This window comes from Myotis daubentonii, chromosome 12 (genome assembly GCF_963259705.1).
Source record: "Myotis daubentonii chromosome 12, mMyoDau2.1, whole genome shotgun sequence".
Classification (NCBI taxonomy): Eukaryota; Metazoa; Chordata; class Mammalia; order Chiroptera; family Vespertilionidae; genus Myotis; species Myotis daubentonii.
In genome coordinates this window covers 23,760,686-23,785,153 of record NC_081851.1, presented here as the reverse complement: position 1 = coordinate 23,785,153, position 24,468 = coordinate 23,760,686, and the positions used below count along the sequence as shown (strand labels likewise).

At 42.1% G+C, this 24,468-nt stretch overlaps 1 protein-coding gene across 3 annotated transcripts in view; it reads right to left on the bottom strand.

Annotated features, from left to right (window-relative positions):
* Positions 1-298: 298 nt before the first annotated feature.
* The window catches only part of TMEM87B (transmembrane protein 87B), a 43,699-nt gene continuing 19,529 nt past the window's right edge, over positions 299-24,468 (bottom strand). For 2 of the 3 annotated variants that reach the window (XM_059659167.1, XM_059659168.1), the window contains 11 exons: positions 23,597-23,696; positions 20,528-20,621; positions 14,699-14,770; positions 12,673-12,781; positions 12,532-12,590; positions 10,952-11,055; positions 9,049-9,122; positions 7,848-7,921; positions 4,972-5,024; positions 4,338-4,368; positions 299-3,319 (listed from right to left, as the gene is read on the bottom strand). In XM_059659167.1, the coding sequence (XP_059515150.1) occupies positions 3,260-3,319; positions 4,338-4,368; positions 4,972-5,024; positions 7,848-7,921; positions 9,049-9,122; positions 10,952-11,055; positions 12,532-12,590; positions 12,673-12,781; positions 14,699-14,770; positions 20,528-20,621; positions 23,597-23,696 (830 nt within the window). In that variant the 3' untranslated portion in view covers positions 299-3,259. Of the gene's footprint in view, positions 3,320-4,337; positions 4,369-4,971; positions 5,025-7,847; positions 7,922-9,048; positions 9,123-10,951; positions 11,056-12,531; positions 12,591-12,672; positions 12,782-14,698; positions 14,771-18,457; positions 18,530-20,527; positions 20,622-23,596; positions 23,697-24,468 lie in introns of all 3 variants that reach the window. The other variant, XM_059659169.1, reaches the window with a different exon arrangement.

The window sequence follows — 24,468 nt, the reverse complement described above, 5'->3', positions numbered from 1 at the left end:
TTTGCTTTCTCCTGCCACCAGTGGATTTCATGTAACACCCTTGTGCCTCCTCCTTTGATTATAATGTATAAAATAGGTAGTAAACTGCCATTTTCCAGAGCATTTTCTCAATCTGTTGAGATTTTGCTTCCCAGCAACTGTCATCAGTTTGGGTCAAATAAACTCATACAAATCCTTACAGGTTTGGACATTTCTTTCATTGACAGTTGTACCTCCTCTTTTAAAAATTTCATGTCCTGTCTGTAGATTTATACAATCTAGCACTAATAGATATTATCAAGAACCAATCGCCCAAAACTTCAGAAAGCAATTTATTAAAAGTCACAACAAATATTAAGGCACAAAATATATCCTTTTTTTCAAACAAAAATCTTTGAAATAGTTTTGTCCTACATTCAAAGCAACTTTTTCCAAATTATACAATAATTTAACCATTTAAAATAGAAAAATATAACTTCTTAAGCCCCTAACCTTTCTCCCCAAATACATGTTTTCCTAGTTCTAAGGAAGCTTCTTAGTGTATAGTGAGCCCCTGTGTTATCTGTACACGTCCTTAAAAGTCTCATTTGTCACTTATATACATTTGATGTGCTGAGGAGTTTAATTATCAGTATAAGGCCTGGTGTTTCGTACTGTTTATTGCATGCTGTTGATCAAGCAAAGACACAAGTACCAAACCCAGTGACTTATAAACTAGCACATCTCAACTTTAGACCAGTCATGTGCAGCCTAGCACAGTAGATGCAAACCCCTTTTTAGAAAAGGATATAAAAATCACCTTGTATGTCCATTTTTTTACACTTCAGTCTCGATATTCTAGTAGTGCAAACATAATGTACCATATTACAGGGGGCAAGTCGATATTCTCTACAGGACATGAAAGATTTAAAAAATTATTTTCTTCACAGGAAAAGTATGGAAACATTACCTCTCAGCCTTAAAAATTCACATACTCATCTATTTTTTCTTATTTTTGAAATAAATTAACTTATCTTTTAAAGCAGCTACCAATGAACTCAAATCACACAAAAATTCCCTTTTAAGTAATTTTACACAGCAGATACATCTAACATGGATTGCAAATGCTTTTCTAAGCATTTTGCCTAGAAAAACAAAAGTGGACTCTGGCCCTCGGATCCCTTCATTAATAGGAAGACCCATCTTGACGGCATCCTAAGAAATTAATCTGATTGGGATGGCCAGTTTCTGGAACCTTCATGCAGAAGCAGGATGACAGCTGCATGGTGGCCATGGGTGTCACTTCTCCCCAGGTCCTCTGTATGAACTACTCAACCCTAGGGCGCCCCCTCCTTTTCACATGAGGGGGTTCAGAAGGCCCTCCACAGGAATCCTCTATTCAGGACACAGGTATCAACCGAGGACACAATGATCACTGACAGTGACGGGCACAATGGATGCCTTTGAAAACAGTATTTCTGACCGGCCATCAGGAGGGAACCTACTTTCTCTGGGTAACGAGGAAAGCCTGCATTTCAGCCTCAGGCTAAGCCATCCAGGGTCCAACATTTATTTTTCCAGCTACAGAGCACAGGGTTTTTATAAACACTATCGGGGTTACGTCAGAGGCAGTTTCCTGTCTCACACTGGCCATTGTTCCCACTCCCACCCCACTGGCTGGCAGCTCCTACTGGCTGGCCGCCCAGGATTCTGCATTCAGAATTCAGCTACAACCGTATGAGTTGGGAATGAACCTGACTCGAAATCTGGGCAGTGGCATTAGGTAAAATTTTAGGGACAAGAGGACAGTGGTCACCTCTGGGTCTCAAACAACTTGGGGTAAGGGTGAAATACACCCCCGGGAAGGACATGAATGCTGCGAAATGTACAGGTGGGTGCCCACGACTGAGGCAGACACTGAGAGAGGAATGGAACCCACACTGAAACCGGGCACTCTCCTAGGAAGGACGTCCCAAAGGGATGGCACCTTGACCACCACATCCTGCTCAGCACAACACTGTGTGATATTCACTACTGAAAACAAAGTTGAAAGTATCTTTCAAGAGACATTACTAGTGGAAATGAATCTCTTTTACTAGCCCCTGTGAAATGGGTAAATGAGAAGTAAATTCCAAAGAAAAAAGGTTGTTTTGTGGCTTCACAATGAAATTAAAAAGAAAGATTATATTTAAGTGTTTGTACTGTAAAGCTTCTCAATCAAAATCTCTGGGATCCTTCTTCACTCACAAGAAAGACATGCCTGATTCTAGCTTTAAGTCCTACTCTAAATGTCCACTAGCCCTACAGCTTTGATCAGGAAAGCAGCAAATATTCACACTTCCATCAGACAACTTCCAATTGCCTTTCAGATTTAGAATGTTCTGCATTAGAAAAATTAGAACAAAAATTTTCAAGTTACACATAATAAAATAATGAATAAAACATGGTTGAAGGTTAAGACATTAATTACAAGACTAACCGTGATGTACTGTACCGGGAAGTACTATGCAAGATGACATACAAGATAAGGTTCTAGTTTCCTACAGGGACACCCAGCTGGTCGGGAGGACGTGCTCTGGGGGAGCCACGTAGCCAGGTGTCCACCTCCTGCCCCAGCAGGTTCAGCAGCAGCACATGCACGCACAGCCTGAGTGAGGGGACAGTGCCAGAGCCAATCTTCGGAAGTGACCCTCAGGACCACTCTCTCCATGTATTGTGTCCACTGAGCTCAGAGAGTGAAGACGTCCAGGATTTGATGTGCACAGTGATGACAAACAGGGCTTGTGCAAACGTGCGCACCCTCTCACACACAGCTCCCAGCCACAGAGATATCCGATGTCCCAATGTTAACCATTTTCTTATTATCAAGTTACTTCAGTATAAAAGTCAAAGGAAATTACTATGGCATCTAATGACTATAAACCCCAGAGATGGAGGCAGTGTTTGACCTGCTTTATTTGCCGCAAAGGTCAGTGGGAGAATAGTAGGAGTGTTTATGTAAAAATAATGCTTAAATCTGGAACTGCCATATTTTTCAGAAAAAAGAGACAACCCAATCCACACATCCGCCACTCATCAGCTTAGGGCTTTTGGGCATATGTTTTATCAAAATACTTTTTTAAGATTATTTCCAAGTAGGGCAATTTAATGGGCATTAAACTGACATTCAAGAGCCAGCTTAAAAAGGGTACAGAACCCATCCACCCACTGAATTCTTAATTTGAATACATAGATTTCCAAGATAACGGCATAAATATGTGTTGTGTGACCTCTTTAAGTCCTGGGAGTTGTTAAATAGGTTTCACATTATCTTTTCTGAAGAGAACATTTTTTCTGCCATTTCAGATCTGGTCATAATTTCCTAAAAAGGAAAAAGAAAAGATTTGCATCAAAATGTTGATACTTCTTCCAGAACCTAACAAAATTCTCTAATCTTTCAACAGTCATGGCTTTTGTGGAGAACTGAGTATATTCCACATTATACAAAGAAATATTAGGTATAGAAAATAAAACCACATAACCCATACTTCCTGGTATGTCTAGTCAGTTACCCACTGAGAAGTACAGGGAACGTCAACATTCCACCAGCTAGAACACATCCTGAGAGCTCAGAGTCACCAGGGAGAGGCAGGGACAATTCACCTCTCTTTACCAATTAACATACTTTTGAATTAGAAATCATGATTTACCAAATGCTCTTTTAAGAATAAGTCCATGATAGAGTTATAAACCCTGAAGTTTGACTGGTTTGCACCTGGGTACAAGTACACTGCAGCCTTTCTAAACTCCCCATCCAACCAGAGAGTCACCAGGCTGATGGCAAAGTACCGGCCCTGCCTCTCAGTGAAGAGAACAGACTGCAGGGTCCCTCGTTCTTCAGCCACCACGCAGGTTACTCCTCAGCACCACTGACCGCCTTCACCTCTTCACATAAGCTCACCTCTCGCATCCCTCCTCTCATTCGTACACTTCACACTGCTGCCTGTCTTGGGCCACCTTCCAAGGTCCAGATAATCCGTAACTATTCTACCCCACCTCCCACCCGCCGCCCTGCAAAAAACAAAACACCTTCCTAAATCCGCATTCTTTATTCAAATTTCCTTAGTAAATGAAAATCAGTCAGAAACTTTATTTAACACCCCAACACAGTATCTTCAAGTATGAGATTAACTTAGACAAACTGCCATCTTTTAAACTCTACCTATACACAAGATGTAGAAAATCAAAGACGTAAAATCCCATAAAAGAATTCTTCCCTTCTTTTATTCCAACAAGCATTTATCTTGCTCCTGCTTTCAATGAGGAAGTAACTTTCAACTGAAATGCATTTCTACTTTGTGAAAATAATAGCCCCAAGGAAGTCAGCAAAAATACTTTACCTCATCTGAATCTACCAATACCGGAAGAGCTCTGAAAAAAAAAAAAAAAAAAAAAAGGGAAAATGTTATTAAAAGGCCAGTGTCTCTACGAAAGCTGAAGATGAGCACACTCCACTCCACCAATTTTTCTCCTGGACGGACAGAGCCACAGAGACGAATGCCTGGGCTCAGCACTGCGGAAGTGGTCTGGAATTCTAGTGTCAAACAGAATACGATAAAGAAGACCAGGAACAGCTCAGAGTTCCCCGAGGGGCTTCCTCTGCACCCTGTTTTTCCTCCAAGACCTTCCTCACCATACAAGGTCATGTGGTTATATGTGGTTTACATGTGTTTGAACTTCTCCATAATAAAAAGTTAAAACCAAATGATTCTGATCCTATAAACATAGATCTGGAATTGGTAATAAGGGACAAGTATTAAAATAGTTGTTGTACAGTGAAAAAGGGAGGAGAAAGACAGAGCAAAGCAAGGCTGCGTTTTCTTTGCGATTCCATGTGAAGTAAACGAGTAATTGACCAGTGAAGGGGGCTATAAAAACATGGAGGTGTGAGGCTGAAAAGTACATGACAAAGTATGAACTCATCCCTTCACACCCGGGCCAAAATGTAGATTCAAGCTCCAACAGGATACTTACACGTCTGTGAATGAAGAGGGAATATTTTCTTCCACCCACTTCAAATCTTCATCCTGGAGAAACAAACATTTACATATTCATACTTGCTTAATATTATTTGAAAGCAGAATTTTTAAACAGAATGTGTATAAAATTTAAGCATTTAATTAAAATGCATGACATTCTTTTAATTTTTACATATCCTAAAATATTGGCACTAATGCTACAAAAATTATGCCAGTATTTTCTTAAACAGGCAAACAAAAATATGGATTTTTAATTTTTATATTCTTGGTTTTAGTTGGCTGTGCAGTTATTTTTTGTCCTGAAGAAGAAACACACACATAAAAGTACAAAGAATGGATTTATACAATAGAAAATAACAAAAATATTGATTTGTATTGATTTTCCCCCCCAGCATTTATTATGCTTCCTAATTTTGTTCAAGTTTTATGAGTTTTATTTTTTCAAAAGAAAAAGAGGATGGTACAAATATTCTAACTTTACAAAAGTCTATCACTTATATTTATGCTCTCCTCCATAGATAAAAAAAGGAAAGCAGGTCATTTAGACTATTTTTTTTTAAAAAAAACAGAAACTTGCTTATAGTTACCTCACTGAGAGAAATAAAAATAAAAGGTATAATGAATATTTTGGTTTATAATGTAAAATAAATCAAAATGTTTCTTTGTGATCTACCTGGATATATGACATATTCTGGTTCTAGTATTAATTACATGAAATATTCTGGTCCTAATATTAATAATAACTTGCTTACCTAGAGAGAGACAAAGCAACTGAGCCAGTATTAATAGGAACCCCAATTCTCTGAGTCTCAAATAGAAATAAGTCAATGAGAGATCAGGCCCCGGCTTCTGATCAAGAACTGAATACACTTAATTTAGAGAAACGAAAAGGCTTTCCATTGATGTGTTTGCAAATACTGAGCTTTAAAACAAACTGAGATATATTCCTAAAACAAGAGGATAATACCTTAACGTATTGAAAGTTTAAAAGCTGTAACACTAGATAATTAAAACTGTTGTAATTTCTTTAAATTTATTTAAATTATCATAAAACTACTCAAAGAATACATTATAATTATTAATTACCAAAAATGAAACTTAGAGAATTTACTAAATCCAGCAAATAAAATTGTTCTCACAGGTCATCGATCCTGTCAGAACTTATGTGCATACATGAATTTTTACACCGTATTAACCGAACATTTTTAATTGTAAGAAAGGATATAAACTGTATAATAGACCTGCCCAGGTGGCTCGGTTGGTTGGAACACTGTCCCATGCACCAGAAGGCTGTGGGTTGGATTTCCAGTCAGGGCACATCCTAGGTTGTAGGTTCGATCCCCAGGAGGGGCATGTACAGGAGGCAACCGACCAATGTTTCTCACATCAATATTTCTCTTTCTCTCCCCGGCTTCCTCTCTAAACCAATAAAAACACTATTTGGCAGAAAGCCTCTTTTGTTTGACTGGTTTGAACTTAAGTTGCCACTCACCAGCCTGTTGCTAGCTCCTGTAGAGCTCCTATGTTGGAGGCTGCCTTGTGGAGAAGATGAATTACTGACCGACCAGTGCTTTCTTTGCCAGGATGGCTCCTGTGTCTGCTACTGCATTAGCAAGGACTACTTTACTGGACTGCTTTTGTCTAATGGCTCATTAGTAGCAATGGCTACTTGGGCTACAGTAAAGACTCTTATACACCCACGAAAATAAAACAAATAAATAAAATCAATAAAAACATATCCTTAGGTGAGAATAAAAACAAACAAAAACAGTATGATAGGCATTTCAATTTTGCTTAATTACTTTAATAATTATCACTTTTCTGCATAAATCATATACAGAAAATACTTTAAAACTCATCTCTGCTCTATATTTTGCCGTTTTATTCAAGCTTCCACCGTCTTTTTTTAAAAAAATGATAATTTTTGTAACTGCATAGGTAGTAAATATAGTAAAAGTCCCTTCCCAACAGATAACAGATGTTACCAAAATGTCTTCAATATCACTTTCAAATGCTGAAAAATTAACACAAGCTTTTGCTCGAACAAAGCTTTTCTACCTTTATGGGCAGGGTAATCATCTATGAGCCCCAGCTAGAGAGCAGATTCTGACTCAGCAGCTCTGGGGTATCTGAGAGTCTGCGTTGCTAACAAGTTCCTGGGTGATGCTCCTGCTATTGTTGGTCGGAGAACAGCACATGAGGAGCAGGATCTACAGCAGTTATGGTTATAGACCAGTGATGGCGAACCTTTTGAGCTCGGCGTGTCAGCATTTTGAAAAACCCTAACTTAACTCTGGTGCCGTGTCACATATAGAAATTTTTTGATATTTGCAACCATAGTAAAACAAAGACTTATATTTTTGATATTTATTTTATATATTTAAATGCCATTTAACAAAGAAAAATCAACCAAAAAAGTGAGTTCGCATGTCACTTCTGACACACGTGTCATAGGTTTGCCATCACTATTATAGACTTAACCAATATTGCTGCTACTTGCTAACATTTATTTTCATACAAAAAGCATTAGTAAAAAATGTTTCCTTGCCCTGGACGGTGTGCTCTGTGGTTAGAGCATTGGCCTGTGGACCAGAGGGTCACAGGTTCAATTCCTGGTCAAGGATATGTATCTGGGTTGAGGGTTCACTTCTTGGCTTGATCAGGAAGCAGCTGGTTGATGTGGCTCTCACACATCAATGTTTCTCTCTCTCTCACTCTCTCCCCCAACCCTTCCCTCCTACTCTCTAAAAAAATCAATGGAAAAATAACCTTAGGTGAGTATTAAAAAAAGAAATGTTCTTCTGGTGGTCAATAAAAGTGACAATTCCTTAAGTATTAAAGACTGAACTATTAAACATGTATGTTACTCACAAAATTATCAGAAGTAGGTGGTTTAGCAGTTCCATTGGAAACCATTTTTGAGGTCCTTAATTTTATTCCGTCAGCTATAATGAGAAATGTTATAGAGACAAGTACATAAAATTATATAATATTTTCCTTCATAGACTCATATTTAATAACAAGAAATAATACTATGTTTTTAAAAGAAGAATTAATAGTACTATCTATTTGGTTGTGCTTCCTTCTCCTCCTCCTCTCTCTCCTTCTCATCCTTTTTCTAAGTTTTCATCTCTTCTGAAATTTACCTTGTCTTCACCAATCTATTCCTGTAGATTCTTTAATATATTTGTAATAATTACTTTTAAAACTTTTCTTGCTAAGTGTAATATCTATGCCACTCCTGATCTCTATTGACTGATTGTTCCATTAACTATGGGTCACCGTTTCTAGTTTCATCCCACATCTAGTAATTTATCACTGCATACTGGACACTGACAATGTATCATACAGACTCTGGGTTTTCTCATCTTCCTCTGGGAAGAGTTCCGTTGTATTCTACTCAAATTATTAGAGTATTATGTTAAAATTAATAAAATGCTACGTAGAAACTAATAGAAAGATGAAATTAGCACTAAAATGTTTTGGGCATGACTGGGAAATTACAGACGTACCTAATTTTAAAGAGCAAGAAGAGGTGACTCTATTGAGTAATCACCAGGAAGATGAATATATACCAAATCATTTTTGTGAAAAGCAGTATACCTGCCTCACTACTTAGAGCATTGGTTCTCAACCTGTGGGTCGCGACCTCTTTAGGTGTCAAACGATCCTTTCACAGGGGTCGCCTAAGACCATCGGAAAACACATATATAATTACATATTGTTTTTGTGATTAATCACTATGCTTTAATTATGTTCAATTTGTAACAATGAAATTGGGGGTCACCACAACATGAGGAACTATATTAAAGGGTCGTGACATTAGGAAGGTTGAGAACCACTGACTTAGAGCCAATCAGTAACAAAGCTCAAACTACATTAATAATCTTGAAAATTTCTTTACTGATTCCTCTTTTATGAGAATCTAGCATAATAGAGGTTTCTATAGGTATAATTTTTAAAATATTTTATAAGAAAAAAATGTATCTGACCTTACATCACAGGTAAAGATACAATACTTCTTTGTTAAAATATATACAATTATCACTCCGTAAGAAAACATATCACTCACTTAAATTTTCAGATGTTACCATGAACTCTTCAACTTCATCATCAGAATCATCTATTAAGGGCATGAAGGCATACCTGTGTCAAAACAACAAGTTTTACTAGTGTGTTTAAGCCTGTTCAATTTTCAGCTTTTAGCTAAGAGTCATTACACATAAAAACATCTACAATTTTTAAAGTTTTGCGTAAGTTAAGATAAAAATTTAATTATTTTTACTCTTAAATTAGGGAGGTTTTTATTGTAAAGAAATCGTGGACCTGAGCCCCCCAGCCCCGCTGGTGAGAGCAGAAATGAGTGAGATCTGTCTGGAGAGCAGTCCAGCAACGTGTCATGTTCAGGGAGGGACTCTTGCTCATGCCAGGTCTCTCTCCTTGCTCACACGATTAATTCCTGCCCTAACAAAAGAGAAACTGCTAATTATAGATAACAGACAATTATTAAACATGATTGGTGAAAATAAAACACACGAGTGAGCCACATTTACTAGGTCCAACAGCATTCAGAAAACACTGCTGATAATAATGGCAAAAACCCTAGAAACAAAATGTTTAATATTCAGGGACTGCTTCCATAAATTATGCTACATTCATAACATGGAAGGCCATATAGCCATTAAAAGTAACATGGCAGAATGGAAGATCCACACCAGATAATGTGGACACATTTTTTTGTTGTTGTTTTTTTTTTTAAAGTATTACATATGTCTCCTTTTTCTCCCACTGACCCCTCCCCGACCATTCCCACCCCCCCGGACAAGCTCTAGCGCCCCAATGTCCATGTCCATTGATTATGCTAATATGCATGAATACAAGTCCTTTGGTTGATCTCTTACATCCCCCCACCCCCTTCCCACCCTCCCCTGCCTTCCCTCTGAGGTTTGACAGTCTGTTGGGTGCTTCTGTCTCTGGATCCATTTTTGTTCACCAGTCCATGTTGTTCATCATATTCCATAAATGAGATCATGTGATACTTATCTTTCTTGGACTGGCTTATTTCGCTTAGCATAATGCTCTCCAGCTCCATCCACGCTGTTGCAAATGGTAGGAGTTCCTTCCTTTTTACAGTAGCGTAGTATTCCATTGTGTAGATGTACCACAGTTTTCTAATCCACTCATCTGCTGCTGGACAGTAGGCTATTTCTAAATCTTAGCTATTGTAAATTGTGCTGCTATGAACACAGGGGTGCATATGTCCTTTCTGACTGGTGTTTCTGATTTCTTGGGATATATTCCTAGAAACGGGATTACTGGGTTGAATGGGAGTTCCATTTTTAATTTTTTGAGGAAACTCCATACTGTTTTAATGTGGACACGTTTTAACAAGCAGGTGCAGAATAGTGTATACATATAAATATGTATTACTGTTACTGTGTAATTTCAAAAAGAGAGACAGCCTCCCTCCCCGCTGCACACTGGTACCTACTTATACACTTTTCCTCATAGTGCTTTTCTTGGGGAAGAGGAATGAGGTGGAGGAGGTGGGGCTCCCCATCACATACTGTCTAAAGCACAACCTTCTGAACTTAGCATTCAAGTCTTTATCTTCCTCCAGTGTATGTAGCATGAACCAAACTCCATGCCTTGATGACCTCCAAAGCATACCTGGTTTCCCCACTACCCAGAAATGTATACTCCTTCCCAGCTCAGGCCTTCACTGCCCTGCTCCTTTCCTTAGGATGAAACATGAATCCTGCCTTTTGGAGTCTTCCTCACCTGCCTCCATCTGCCCCTGGACTCACTTGACATGCCTGACTTTACTGTCTTGCATCTATGATGGGTGTCTCCCCACCTGACCGTATACTCCTGATAAGCATGGACTACTCTCCCATAGTCTCTACAGACGTGTTAACACGGTAGCAGGTTATCAACAAATGCTTGCCAAACCTGGATTTTCCTCTGTTAGGTACCTTTGATTATTGGCTGATGGTCTCCACAAAAACATTATTACCATAAGGATAAGTGAAAAAAGGAAGCTCCAAAATGCTTCATCAACCCAGCTTTCCATCCAATCCTACAGTGAGAACAATTTAAACATGAAAAGTTAATTTTCTATTAAACTTAAACATATAGATTTTCGATTCAAATAGTGTGCAATGACAAGTCCTAATGAAATCCTTCCAACCAGTTAAGTCTTCCAAATGAATAAGTACACATTTTTTAAGAAAACATAAAACTATGAAATGCTATCTTTATAAAATCAACATTAATGCTTACTTTAGCCTTATAGCCAATCAGATGAATAAAACCCTAACATAAATTATATTGTATCATGTCAGAAGAAGAATTAGTTTAAAGACACTTCAGAGATCATTTAATGTATTTTCTTTAAGAGAACAGGCATGCAGGTTAACTGCAGAATTAGAATCAAGTTGACAATGGGTACAGTAGTCCCCTCTTATCCACGGTTTTACTGTCCATGGTTTCATTACCCACGGTCAACTGCAGTCCTAAAATATTAAATGGCAAAGCCCAGAAATAAACAATTCAAAAGAAATTTAGAGAGAGACCATGTTCACATAACTTTTATTACCGTATACTGTTATAATTGTTCTATTTTATTTTTGTTAATCTCTACTGTGCCTAATTTATAAACCTTATCACAGGTATATATGTATAGGAAAAAACATAAAAAACATAGTACACTATACATATAGGGTTTAGTACTATCCACAGTTTCAGTCCACTCGGGTCTTGGACTATATCCCCCTCAAGTAAGGGGTGGGGTGGCGGGCTGCTGTATTTTTGACAGAATTTCTGATGCAAAAATCTCAATGCAGTACTTCTCCTAATAGTTTGTTCTGCTTTTGGTGAGACAGGGGATTTTATCATGTTGTTTGAAATGTTTGTGAAGGGCTGTTGTTTAACATTATAAACATTCCCTTCCATAAAATGTTAGGGTTTAACTGCAAGATTTAGAAAACAAAGGTGAGGGAAGGAGAGAAAAGAAATTCCAGAAAGTCAGTCTCTTATCTCATCCCTAAGGCAACGGAAGTCCAGAGTCCAGGCCTGTCAGAGGGCTGTTGTAACTGTTCATACAGAACTAGAGACAAGGTCCTGGTCTTTTAGGGTTTCAGTCTAAGAAACATATCTTCCAACTCGCAAGCATCTCCTGAGTGTCCATAATGGGTGTACCGCCCTAGAAACATGTCAGACTTAAGGCTTACAATCAATCCCATTAGATATAAACAGCTCAAGTTCATGATGTGCAGGAAAAAAAGAATTTCCTGTGACCTTAAATTATATACGAGAGAATTATATATAATTCAAAATCTATGAAAGGAAGTTGAGAAAAGGGCATAACTGGAAAAGCAGATTTAGGAGAAACTTTTTCAGATTCATTGGAAGAGGCCAAAGTTTATATAATTCTATACCAAATAATTCAAGGTAAACAGAAAAATCTCCCCTGAAATTACCTCGATTTACAGATTAAATTCTCCAAAAGTACACAAAATAGTTTAAAAACAAAATCTATTTAGATTGTACTTACTGATCGACATTTTGCAAATCTAAATGTTGTAGTTGTCCACACCATAAACACGACAGAAGCTGAAACACACCGAAAAAGTCAGCTTTGAAGAAAATGTGACCCTGAAATAATCTGCTATAATTAGAGAAGTTCATTACTTACCCAGCACAGCAAAGATCAGCGTATTTGTAAAGTGCCTGTATAAAGAAAATTTCACCATGTTCTTTCTTAGCCTCAGGGTCTTCATAGTTTGTGCCACACTTATAAAAATGTGAAAAAGTTAAGGAAAAACATTTTAAAATAGTAACACACTAAAATCAGAATCTTTTACATGTCCAAAACTGGTACTGCTGAATATAGTTCCATTAACTGAAAGGTAACAGAAACAGCAAATGGAATTTCAGCCGGTGCTGTAAGATCATGATACTGAGGTACCGCAGATTTTGCTTTAAAATCCACTTCTGAACCTGTAGGAAAACACACAAGCAAGAAGCCCCATGGCGTCCTCCTCACTGCTGAGTCCCAGCCCACAGGCCAGAGCAGCACACGACCTGCCGGCCCCAGGCCAGCCGCTCTGCAGGTCCCCCTGGGATTCCCACTTGGCTTGTGCTTTTCTCTTTCTCTCTAGTCGATTCCCTGACCGTAATTAAGAAACTGGATCATCTAGCAGTTCCACTTTATCAATTAAAAATTGAAATATGTCAAATAAAAGAAATCTGGACTTAGGTAAGGACAGACTTCCTTCCAAGGACGATTGCAGAAGAGAGAATGTTCCAACTGTAAGATCTTTAAAGTCCCAATGGTCACACAGGAGAGGGCTCTGCTTCTCCGGGGAGGAGGAAACAGGACTAGAGCGCTCAGGTGTGGGGAAGTGGGTGGCGTGATGGGACAGTGCGTCAGAGAACGACTTTCCTGGGGTCTGCAGATTTCCAGGAAGGGCTTTTCCAGAGGCCTTGGGGGGACGAAAGCTCAGGAACCTGGGGGAAGGCGACAGCTTAGTGTGGTCCACATGGGCCAGCCAGTACATAGGTCTGAGTATGGCCCTGTCACAGGTAAGCCAGGGGGCGTGGGAATCTCATCTAAGTCCTACCGGAGGGGGCGTTCTCTGTAGTGGCCTATTCCCGGAAGGTGGAAGGGCGGGGCTTTCCTCACCACAGGGTTCACCAGGAGCTCAGGCTCCTGTGAAGTTCACACTCTCAGGTGGGAAGCAGAGAAGGGCCTCTGCACAGGCTCCTCAGCAGCGAGGCTGAGAGGCAGCCAGAGTCCGTCTGTAAGTGGGAGCCGCTCCTCGGGAGCACAGCACCAGCTGTCCATGAACCACACCCAGAAATCACAGCGCTGAGCAAGAGCATGCAAGCGGGAGATTCCCACTTAGGCCTATTTTTCCAAATACTTACTAACCCAAAACTTCTTTTTAGCAGCTAAAACTACCAAAACTGCTTTTCTAAATGAGCAAAAAGTTGCAAAAGATCAATGTCTAAAATAACAATCCAAACAATTAAGCTACTCTCAGAATTTATAAACATGCAAGTGTACTGTATTCCTTAACCAATTAACTGCCACAATATTTTGAATTTAAAAAGTTCCGCTGCTTGCATGTATAGACACTTATGGCGTACAAATGGTTAAACGTTATCAAGACAAATACTCTTTAGAAATTCTTGACTAAAACCAATTTTCTATGTCAAAAATCTGGTGTCATTTAATAATTCAAAAGTGCTTCTTAACCCCTAGAGTGCCGGGGAGTGCGATCACGCTCCTGTCTTTCGCCAAAAGTGTCGGGAGCGCTATCAGAGCTTCGAAATGGCGTCCAGTTCTAAGTCTGCTTTTATTAGTGATGATGATATTGCTAAATATGTCAATGTAGTAAAGGTTTCCTTAAGTTTTTGAATATGTAACTTCATTTACTTGCGATTCATCATTTTTTTCCTAAACTGCTGTAAAATCAGCAAAAATGCCTTAGCAATTTTAACATAGTTCCTAGGATATTGGTTGGCACTCAAAGGGTTAAAAGCCAAGGAACAAAAAGCTCAAAGGCAAATTCAGAACTGCCTGAGCCTGCACTTACCAAAACACTGCTAAGGAGGGAAGCGTAACATTTCGCACATTAGAGCCAAGTGTTAGAAAAGTGGATGGCGCCATCCCGAAGGAGTATCCACGGGGCCCACGGCCGCAGGAAAAAGGATATCCACCAGCACAAGCCAGAGTCAAGAAGAGACAGAGGGAGGCTGGCCAGAAGCACAAGATCAGAGTCACTGGCCTGCAGCAAAACAGCAAAGAAAATAAAACGAGCAGAAAAAACAGGAGGGGGATTCGTGAGAAAGCCTGTGGCTTTGAATTTTTTAGGCTATTTCTGCTATCACTTTAGAGTTAGATTTGTACAGGATTAGCGGCAATGAATTCACCAAAAGCAAAGGAAGCAAGGGTCCTTATGCAAGCACCCAAGTCTCTAGGCAGCTCTGCTTCTTTGCTCGTCACTTGTATCATTTGGGAAACCCACCCTCTTTTTGTACAGAGAAAGCAGACCTTTCAGTAATAAAAATTACCAAACAGACCTAGCCAGTTTGGCTCTGTGGATAGAGCATTGGCCTGCGGACTAAAGGGTCCCGGGTTCGATTCCAGTCAAGGACACATATCTCGGAGGCAGGCTCCTTCCAGGACCAGGCCCTGGTCGGGGCTCGTGCAGGAGGCAACCAATTGATGTGTCTCTCTCACATCGATATTTCTCTTTGTCTTTCCCTCTCTCTAAAAATCAATGGAATAATATCCTCAGGTGAGCCCTAACCAGTTTGGCTCAGTGGATAGAGCGTCGGCCTGCGGACTCAAGGGTCCCAGGTTCGATTCCGGTCAAGGGCATGTACCTTGGTTGCAGGCACATCCCCAGTAGGGAGTGTGCAGGAGGCAGCTGATCAATGCTTCTCTCTCATTGATATTTCTAACTCTCTATCCCTCTCCCTTCCTCTCTGTAAAAAATCAATAAAATATATTAAAAAAAAAAATATCCTCAGGTGAGGATTTAAAAAAAAAATCACCAAACAGCAATCTAAAAGAAAGCACCTTTTTTTTTTTAGGTAAATTTCCTTCTCTCACCATGAAACATTAACACCCCATGGATTTCTTCATGACTTTCATTTCACTTTTATTCTAAATATGAATAATTAACATTATGCCTTACTAATCTTTCACCTTGTTACCTTGTTTTCCTTTTCCCCCACCCCAATTTGGCTCCTGTGATTGAACAGACCAAAGCCAATGCTGTCCATAAAGGCAAGAAATTACCCTCATTCAAATCCAGATGGAATTAGAGCATTCAGAGCTGCAGCCCTGCCTCTCCCTCTTCCAGGGGTGCACACGCTGCCTGCCCCTCTTACAGGCCAATCAGGCAGCCCCTGCAATCTGGCCTCTCCCCCTTCCAGGGGTGCACACGCTGCCAGCCCTTTCCTAGGCCAGGTGAGCGGCCCCTGGAGTCCTGCCTCTCCCCCTTCCAGGAATGTCCACACCGACTGCCCCTCTCCTAGGGCAGGTGAGTGAGCTTCCTGCAGTGATGCACCTGCCAGAACAGGGCCTGCAGCCCTAGTGTCACATGCAGGACTGAGGAATGTACTTTACCTTTTAAACAACCAAATGTTTTCAAATGTGTTTTAATATGAAAATTACTAGTAAGATGTTTATACCACTCTCTTAGAAGATCAGACTTATTTAACTAGAATTTTATTCAATAAACTTGGATTCTAAAGTAGTAGCTCTAGACAGAAGTAGAATACGATTTTCAATCAAGTTCGGTCAGAAACAACTCTTTAAATCTCAAGTACTATTTCTGAACTGGACACCCCTTGGACACCAGGGGATCCATGAATATCACTTGGAAGGACCGTAAATGCCCCACTGCAGGCAACCCGCCTGTGCGGGTGGGGAGCACACCTATAACTGTGCAGAGAGGCTCCAGGCCTCATTACACTTTCAAAGGCATCTGATCCCAGGACCCAGGCAAGACTGAGGACCACTGCTTCAGAGAATAAGGCTAATAAAGTTAAAGTTTTGTTTTCTTATAACTTGGAAGCAAACTGAGAATTCACAAAAAACAGGAAGACCTGGCCTAGAAGAACCCCCATGGGGGGCTGGGAAAGCCTCAGTGCACATGTGCAGGCCCAGCTGCTCCCCTGGGAAGGGACCTGGGCAGAGGCAAGCCCTCCACCTTCCCCCGAGAGACAAAGATGAGAAAATGAAAAGAAATACAAGGAAGACAAAAGAACCTTTCATATTAAAAGCTAAAACACAGTATCAAAGACAATGGGAACAAAACATCTTGGTAATAATAAAACCTATCTATAGAAGAGTTTCAGAGAGAACATAAATGCAGAAGAAAGAAATGAAAATAGTGTTCTGCTCCTGCAGAACCCTGCCTTCTGCTCTGACCAGGCCATAGCTCCTCTAGAATTCCTCCATTTCAGTGAGTACATGTGCAAAGCCCCACCAGACAGAAAACACATTGGGGATACCCAGACTCCAATGAGTCCTGAATCAGGGAGGGGGTCCTCAAGGATCAACTTACACTGCCCTCACACTTCTGCTGTGCTACGTCTTCTGCCCGCCACCTTCACCAAACCTGCTCTCCTGTTGTCCCACTGCAACCTCTGCACGATGGAAGCCACTGTACAGTGCCTTGGGGATCCCTCTCTGCAGCTCTGGCCGCTGCAGACCTCTGCCCTCACCGAAGCTCTCCCAATCTCCACTCCCTAACAACTCCTGGTTCTTCCACCTCCCTTTACCTGGTGGTCCTCCTGCGCACAACCCGCCCACCAGCTCACCCCCCCCCCCCGCCCCGGTTCCTCTCCTCTCGCTGTTCTGTGTGTTCTCCTTGGGCCACTTGCACGTTGCAACCTTCTCTCGAACAAAGGTGATCTCCAACCTTCCCCACCAGTTCTGACTCCTCTTGCAAACCCAGGCTGGGATTTCCAACTCTCTTTCTCATACTTATTCCCCAGCAGCTCAAACCGCATTCATATGGTCCCTTCTCCAAGGCACCACCTTGAGAATGGCAACACTGCCCCAGCCACCCGAACGAGACCCGTGGGACTTCTCTGGAGCCTTCTCCTCTTCTTCTCCAACTCTATCGTGTGGAATTTTTCTTTATTCCTCTGCCCTATTTCTAACCCTCACCATCTCTTCCTTGGACCACTGCACGACTTCTTACTAGGCTTCCTGTCTCTAGTCTCTTATTTTCCAAGTCATCTTTTTAGGTCATCTTGAGTTCTTTCTAACACACATTTCATGTTTTTCCCCTGTGCAGCTTCGATTCCCTCTACTTTCTACCTGCAGAAGGAACTCTCATTGCTTGAGCAGGTCATTCTACCCTTCCCTCTGCCCCACCTTCCATGGCTCCCACACCCGTTCCCCACAGGCAGCTACTCTGGGACACTCTGCCACTGTCCATGCATTCTAACTATGTGTTCCCTTCAATCCTTTCCAGAATGCCTCTTCCCTGATTCTTAATTCTCTCCCTTCTAAACCTATTTGTCCTCCCAGTTTCAATGTAAACATCACCATCTCTATAAAGTCTTTCCTGATTTCAAGCTAGAATTACCTTCTTTCATTCTTCTGTTTGCATGACACCCCCCTAAATGGCCAAGACTATTGCTATAGTCCTCGTAGTTATTTTTGTCTCTTCTACCAGACCGTGGATTCTGAAGCACAGAGATAATACCTTTTTCTTCCAGGCCTCCTCAGTATGGGGCACACAGTAAGTACGTAAGTTTGCTGAACTAAATAGAAAAAAACAAGATATTCCTTTTTTGGGGAGTTGTTACTTTTTCCCCTTCAACTAAATTCCTATGTTGAGGTAACAGTAATGTAAACTATATTTCTTTCTCTTATTAATAATACAAATTAAAGTAATATGATTTTAATGCTATAATAAACTATTTTAGAAGGACATAGTAAAGGATATGAACCACACAAAAATGGAGTCGATAACTGCTAAAACAATGTCACCAGAAAGAACAGCTAAATGGTTAGAACCCTGAAAGATAAAAATGGAAAGAAAAAACTGAAAGTAGAAGTTTCATTATATTACAGGAATTATCTGATGAAAAAAACAATTCAGCTTATAGCATCACTTTATAAAGGCCACATAAAAGATTTTTACTTCCCAACAGAATTGTCTTTAAGCACATGAAGATGATGTTTTGTCACCAACTCGTTTGAGGACAAGGTCCAACTAAACTATGGAATGGCAAATAGCAGGTACATGTCCCCAGCCCTCCAGGGCAACTGTTAACCTCCCCTCTCCACACCAAACCTACAGCCACAGCCACTAGGGAAATGGACCCTCCTCTTTCCTATGGCATGCAAAGGATGTGGAGAAAGTAAAATAAGGAAAAGGAACTGAGTGGAAGGGGAAAACAAACCATTGATTAGCCACTTACTCTAATCGAGAGCTGACAGAGAAGTGTATGCAAATCACAGATCTACAATGTTAACTATGTGAAGTTTTAAGGAAATATAACATACTATAGGCCCAGTGCACGAAATTCATGCACGGGGGGGGGGGGGGAGAGTGTCCGTCCCTCAGCCCAGCCTGCACCCTCTCCAATCTGGGACCCCTTGGGGGATGTCTGACTCCCCAGGGAAGCCGTGGGGAGCAGCAGTGGGGACCCGCTCCCCGCTGCCCCGGCGGGGCTGAGGGGACTCGGGCGGCAGGTGCACAGAGCAGCGGCCAGGCCTCCTGCTCCCCCCACAGGGCCACGGGAACTGCGGCAGCGGGTGCGTGGAGCAGCCAGCCCCACCCCCGCTATGCGCACTGCCATCTTGTGATGGCATTACAGCTTGAGGGTTAATTTGCATATTACCTCTTTATTAAATAGGATATACTATATCTGCATTGGAATATCTTTTGTTTGTTTTTTCCCCTATAAAGATTAGTTTCCCATAAGTGATATATAAATTCAGAGTTCTTCATTGTTATATAAAGGTAAAAATAAATACCCCTTTCAAGAATTAAAGATGAAAACAGCAGGGGTATATAACACAGAATGCAGACTATCAAGACAACAGGAAGAAGAATGAGACTTAACATTATAGGACAAGTGTCCTGTTTTAAGGGTCAGAGCAAACATGTGACTTGAACTCACAGACAATATATGGATAAACCGCTCTGTGCAATAACCTGATTTATACATCTAAGCCAACACACTGCAGGCAAAAATTACAAGGCTCTTTAAATCAAGTACAAAATAACTTTCCTAATTACTCGGTCATCAGTTATAGTGAGAAAAACTGAGAGCGAAAATCTAAGGTTCATCACAGACATAACTTCTCTCGAGAGGAAAGCGTTGCTGGGGCAGCACCAGCCGTTCCCTTGAACACTATCTGCTCCTGTCTCTTCACAGAGTGGGCTCTGCTGAATCCCCAAAATAGCGCATCTACAGAGTCAGAGAAAACTTACAACCAAATGGGACTTAACAGTGAGATATAGAGTCTCTGTGCGTAAGGGCTACAACCGACTTTCTCCTGACTTGATACATGTGTAAGCCCAGGCGTAAGGAAGAAATGAATGTGTACAGACTGAACGACAGAGACAAATGCTCTTCAAAGGAGTAACTATGAACATCTTCGAGATGCAGCCAGTCCCACATCATTCTAGGAAGTGCTCTGCCTTGCCTTTCACTTCCAGGAAGTATTAACAAGGAAAATATTCCATAGAAAATAAAGCTTAAATTGGGCCTTTTTCATAAATTTCCTATCTTTAAAAATTCAGCCCTAGCTGGTTTGGCTCAGTTGGTCTACGAACTTAAGGGTCCCAGGTTTGATTCTGGTTAAGGACACATGCCCGGGTTGCAGGCTTGATCCCCAGTGGAGGGCGTGCAGGGTTCTCTCTCATCATTAATGTTTTTATCTCTCTCCCTCTCCCTTCCTCTCTGATATCAATAAAAAGTATATTTTAAAAAAAAATTCATCTGGGGAGATAGAAAGTCATAGCAAAAACAAAAGGGGTGGTAGTGAATTGTGCAGTCTTTACCCCAACGACTCTCATCACGCCTTCGACTGCTGCAAAGATGAAGTAGAGAAGCCCCAGTCCGATCACCCGGTGCATGACTGTCCCTAAGCGAGGCCTGGAACAAGGAGGAGAAAAGGGAAAAACGGCAAACAAATAAACAAACCACTGGTAAGTTGGATGCATCTAAGCACAGTCACTGGCCCCATTTCAATACAGAGAAGCGACCGCCCAATCAGGTCAGTCTTATTCCCACCCGAGGTGCTTTGCTTTAGGAAACACCACATTCCCTGGGAACAAGGCAGCAACGGGCTCAGAAAACAGGCCTCCTTCTCGGCACTGGAAGCGACAGAGGGTTGTGCTGCCGAGGCAGCGTGTGCCGCACATTATCACCCAGCCCAGGTATGAGTTCACAGCAGAAGAGCAGATGGAAGAAACCCGGGAAGCTAAAGGGCAACTCCTGAGTGTCACTGGCAGAAATCATAACTCTTTTACTGACGTTAATTAAAAACTGTTCAGGGATATGCTTTGGTAGAGATAATCTGCTGATTTATGGCTTGGGCAGAGAAAGAGCAGGGTATTCGGAGATCAAATTCTCTCAATACCTGAAACCAGAATGCTAAGATTTTAATTTTTATTCTTTCAATGCAAAAGAACTAAAATAACAGTCTGAGTCTTTCAATATATAAGTGAATTAGGAAAATGCAAAGATGGTGATTTCTGCAATTAATGTGAAAATAGAACTGAAATTTCATGACATTTGCAAGTCAGAATTTATTAGCTCAAAACACCCTCTTCTCAGAGTTAGAAGAAAAAAATGGTTTTGAAAAAGTATTTAAATTTGTCCTTTATCTAAGTAAAAATTAACCTAGCATCCACAGCTCATATGTAAGACTAGCTATCTAACTTAGGTCCTCTGAGTTCTGACTCGTGATAGCCAGCTAACTGGAACCCTCCAACAGCCAGAGTGTTAGGCCTCACTCTGTGAGAGCTGACACAACAGGCTGACAATGAAGGGATGCGCTCACCAAGGGCTATGCCCATACACACAGTGCAGCGTCCTGTTCCCTGGAAGCTGCTCACTTCACACCGAGGCACCTGATGTTCATAACGAGAACAAGGAGGCGCCTGAGATGCAACCGGGGCGGCGGGGGGGGGGGGGGGGGGGTTGTGCTCTGTATGCTGTATCACGCCCCCAGCCTCAAAGCAAAGCAGCTGAGAAGGAATCTCAATAAACGCCCAATGAAAAGAAGCTCTCCTGGCTAAAATCTCACTAAGTATACCAATCCTGAGCTCACACACATGCATGTGCACAGTCAGTGCTAGTATTTACTGCATGACCTGTGTCAGGGGTGGCACTGGGGCCTCAGGGAACACAGGACACAGAACAGGCAAGACTCCTACTCCTCTCCTGTCAGGGGAGACAACAACGCTAACGTATGCATCGAGTGGTCTTGTATAGAGGGTGGGGCTCTAACGGAGGGTGGGTGCCGCGTTAGGAATCCTGGCAGGGCTGTCTTCCTGGGGAGATGACAGAGGAATAGATACTGAGGGAAGAGAGGGGGCACACCATGCCTGGGTCGGGGAAGAGGCCCTCCACTACAAGGAAGTGTGTCGTGTTTAAGGAACAGCAACAGCAAGACAGCGAGAGGTCTGAGCAATGTTCAAAAGGGAGGAGGCAGGAGAGGAGGACAGCCGTCAGAAAAGCCACAGGAGGAATTTGGGTTTTACTGAGAAAAATTAGCAGAAAATAATGAGACCTGAATTACATTTTAAAAGGACTGCCTTAGCCGCAGCTGTCTGAACAGACTGACAGGAGGCCATGGCAGAGGCAGGGAGACCAGGCCAAGGGCCCAAGGGGTTTGCAAGATGTCAGTGCCCTGCAGGGTCAGGAATGTACAGCTGAAGGGTAGGTGACACGTGACAGGGGAGGGCCAGTGGAAGGTGAGGGCCAAAGGCCAGAGACCGCACCAGGATCAAAGAGTAACCGGAGCTGACATATCAGAGAAAGTGAACTGGAGAGAGGCAGTGAGAGCTGAATGATGGATTATTTAAAACTGTGATGATGATGATGATGATGATGATGAGGGTACAGGTGCACAGAGTCATAAAATCTTGAATCCCAGCAGAGGTGAGGTGAAGGGCAAGACAGCTGAGGTGATGAGGTGAGGAGATCAGGTTACTTAACACACAGGGGATTCTGGTGGAGACAGGGAACAAGGGCTCAGGGAGGTAAGGGATGAGAGGAGAAACCTGGCCAGTGACAAGGGCCAAAGCAAGATGGAGCAGGCGGTCCAGCCTGAACGCCTGAGCTCCGGGGGTCAGGGGTTTTAGGGAAGAGGGAAGAATGGTCTGAAGAGGATCAAGAGGAGAAGCTCTTTCACATTCAGGCCCCTAGACTCACAGTGATGAGAGGCAAGACTTGCTTGAGAGGGCTGGGAAGAAGCTGGGGCTGAGAGGATAGGATTTCAGTCAGAAATCTTGCTGACTTGGTGGGGATCCTTCTCTTAAGATGACCAAATCGTCATAAAGGCGTAACTATGCTGTTTAGAAAATAGAAAATGGGCCAGTTTGGCTCAGTGGATAGAGCGTCGGCCTGCGGACTGAAAGGTCCCGGGTTCGATTCCGGTCAAGGGCATGTACCTGGGTTGCGGGCACTTCCCCAGTGGGGGATGTGCAGGAGGCAGCTGGTCGATGTTTCTCTCTCATCGATGTTTCTGACTCTCTATCTCTCTCCCTTCCTCTCTGTAAAAAATCAATAAAATAGATTTAAAAAAAAAAGAGAACAGCCTTTAAAAAAAGAAAATAGAAAATGGATTGAACTTCAAGGACTATTTGAATTTTTCCATATCCTCAAAGTTGATTATTCACTGAGCTATAGAAAAAAGCTACTGGAATTCCAACTCGGGGCCTTGATTTTAAGACCGTATCCAATAGTTAGTGCGTGGCCATCCCCGAGGAACGCGTTCTTGCAGAGACTTCCTAGGGGGTTTGTGTAATGATACTGAGAGGTGTGCAGCCTCCCAGGTCACAGTGGGGGTGGCTGGCCGCAGGACTACAGACACCATGACTTTGCAGCACAGCAGGACTTACTTCACGATGCCGTATCCCAAGCTCATGATGATCACCAGGAGGCGGGCCAGTGTCCTCTTGATCGCAGATATCAACTCCGCAAATATCAGCAAACTTTGGGCTGAGGAGAAGAAATCAGCTCACTCTGTGTACATCTGGAGGCCGGCCACCAATTCTAAACATGTAGCACATACAGCGACCTCTGACCTCAGGTGGATTAGCCACATTTGATCTCCAAGGTACCTAACCCAGCTGGTGTCGGAAACCTCAGTGAAGGGGGTTCACGACCTGCTGGAGGATTCACTCCTATCCATCGGCTCTGCTGGGCACAGCTTTCTTGTACCAGCATGAAACCTGTGTCCCTGCACTTCCCTCCATGGTCAATCTTCCCCTTGTCCCCTAGCCTTTTCTCAGGATGTCTTCCTCATTTATTCATGTGTGGCTACAACAGTAACGGAGATACCATGGTCCCTGCCTCCAGGAGCCTATACTCTGATTAGGACAAGTCAACAGATGAAACCCAGCCTGGTAAGTGACAGCGGTAACACACTCTCTCCTGGATTGTGAAGAACGCCAAGCTAATCCACTCGTGGGGAGGTGCATGTGAGTCCAGGTAAGTTTCTCAGAGGAAGTGACATCTAAATCAGGATCTGAAGGTGCAGCGAAGTAAACTATCTGGGAGAGAGTCAGGAGAAGCAAAAGAATGGCACATCCAAGGGCAGAGAGGAGACAAGAAAAAAGCTAAATGTGCTCTGGGAAGTGAAATTCAGCCTGTCTGCAGCAGAGCATAAGTAAGGAGGGTGCCGAGGAAATAGGCCGGGACAGGAAGAAGCAGTCACAGGGCTGTAGGCCATGTTCTGAGTCTCAACCTGAAGCTAAGGGCAGCTCATAAT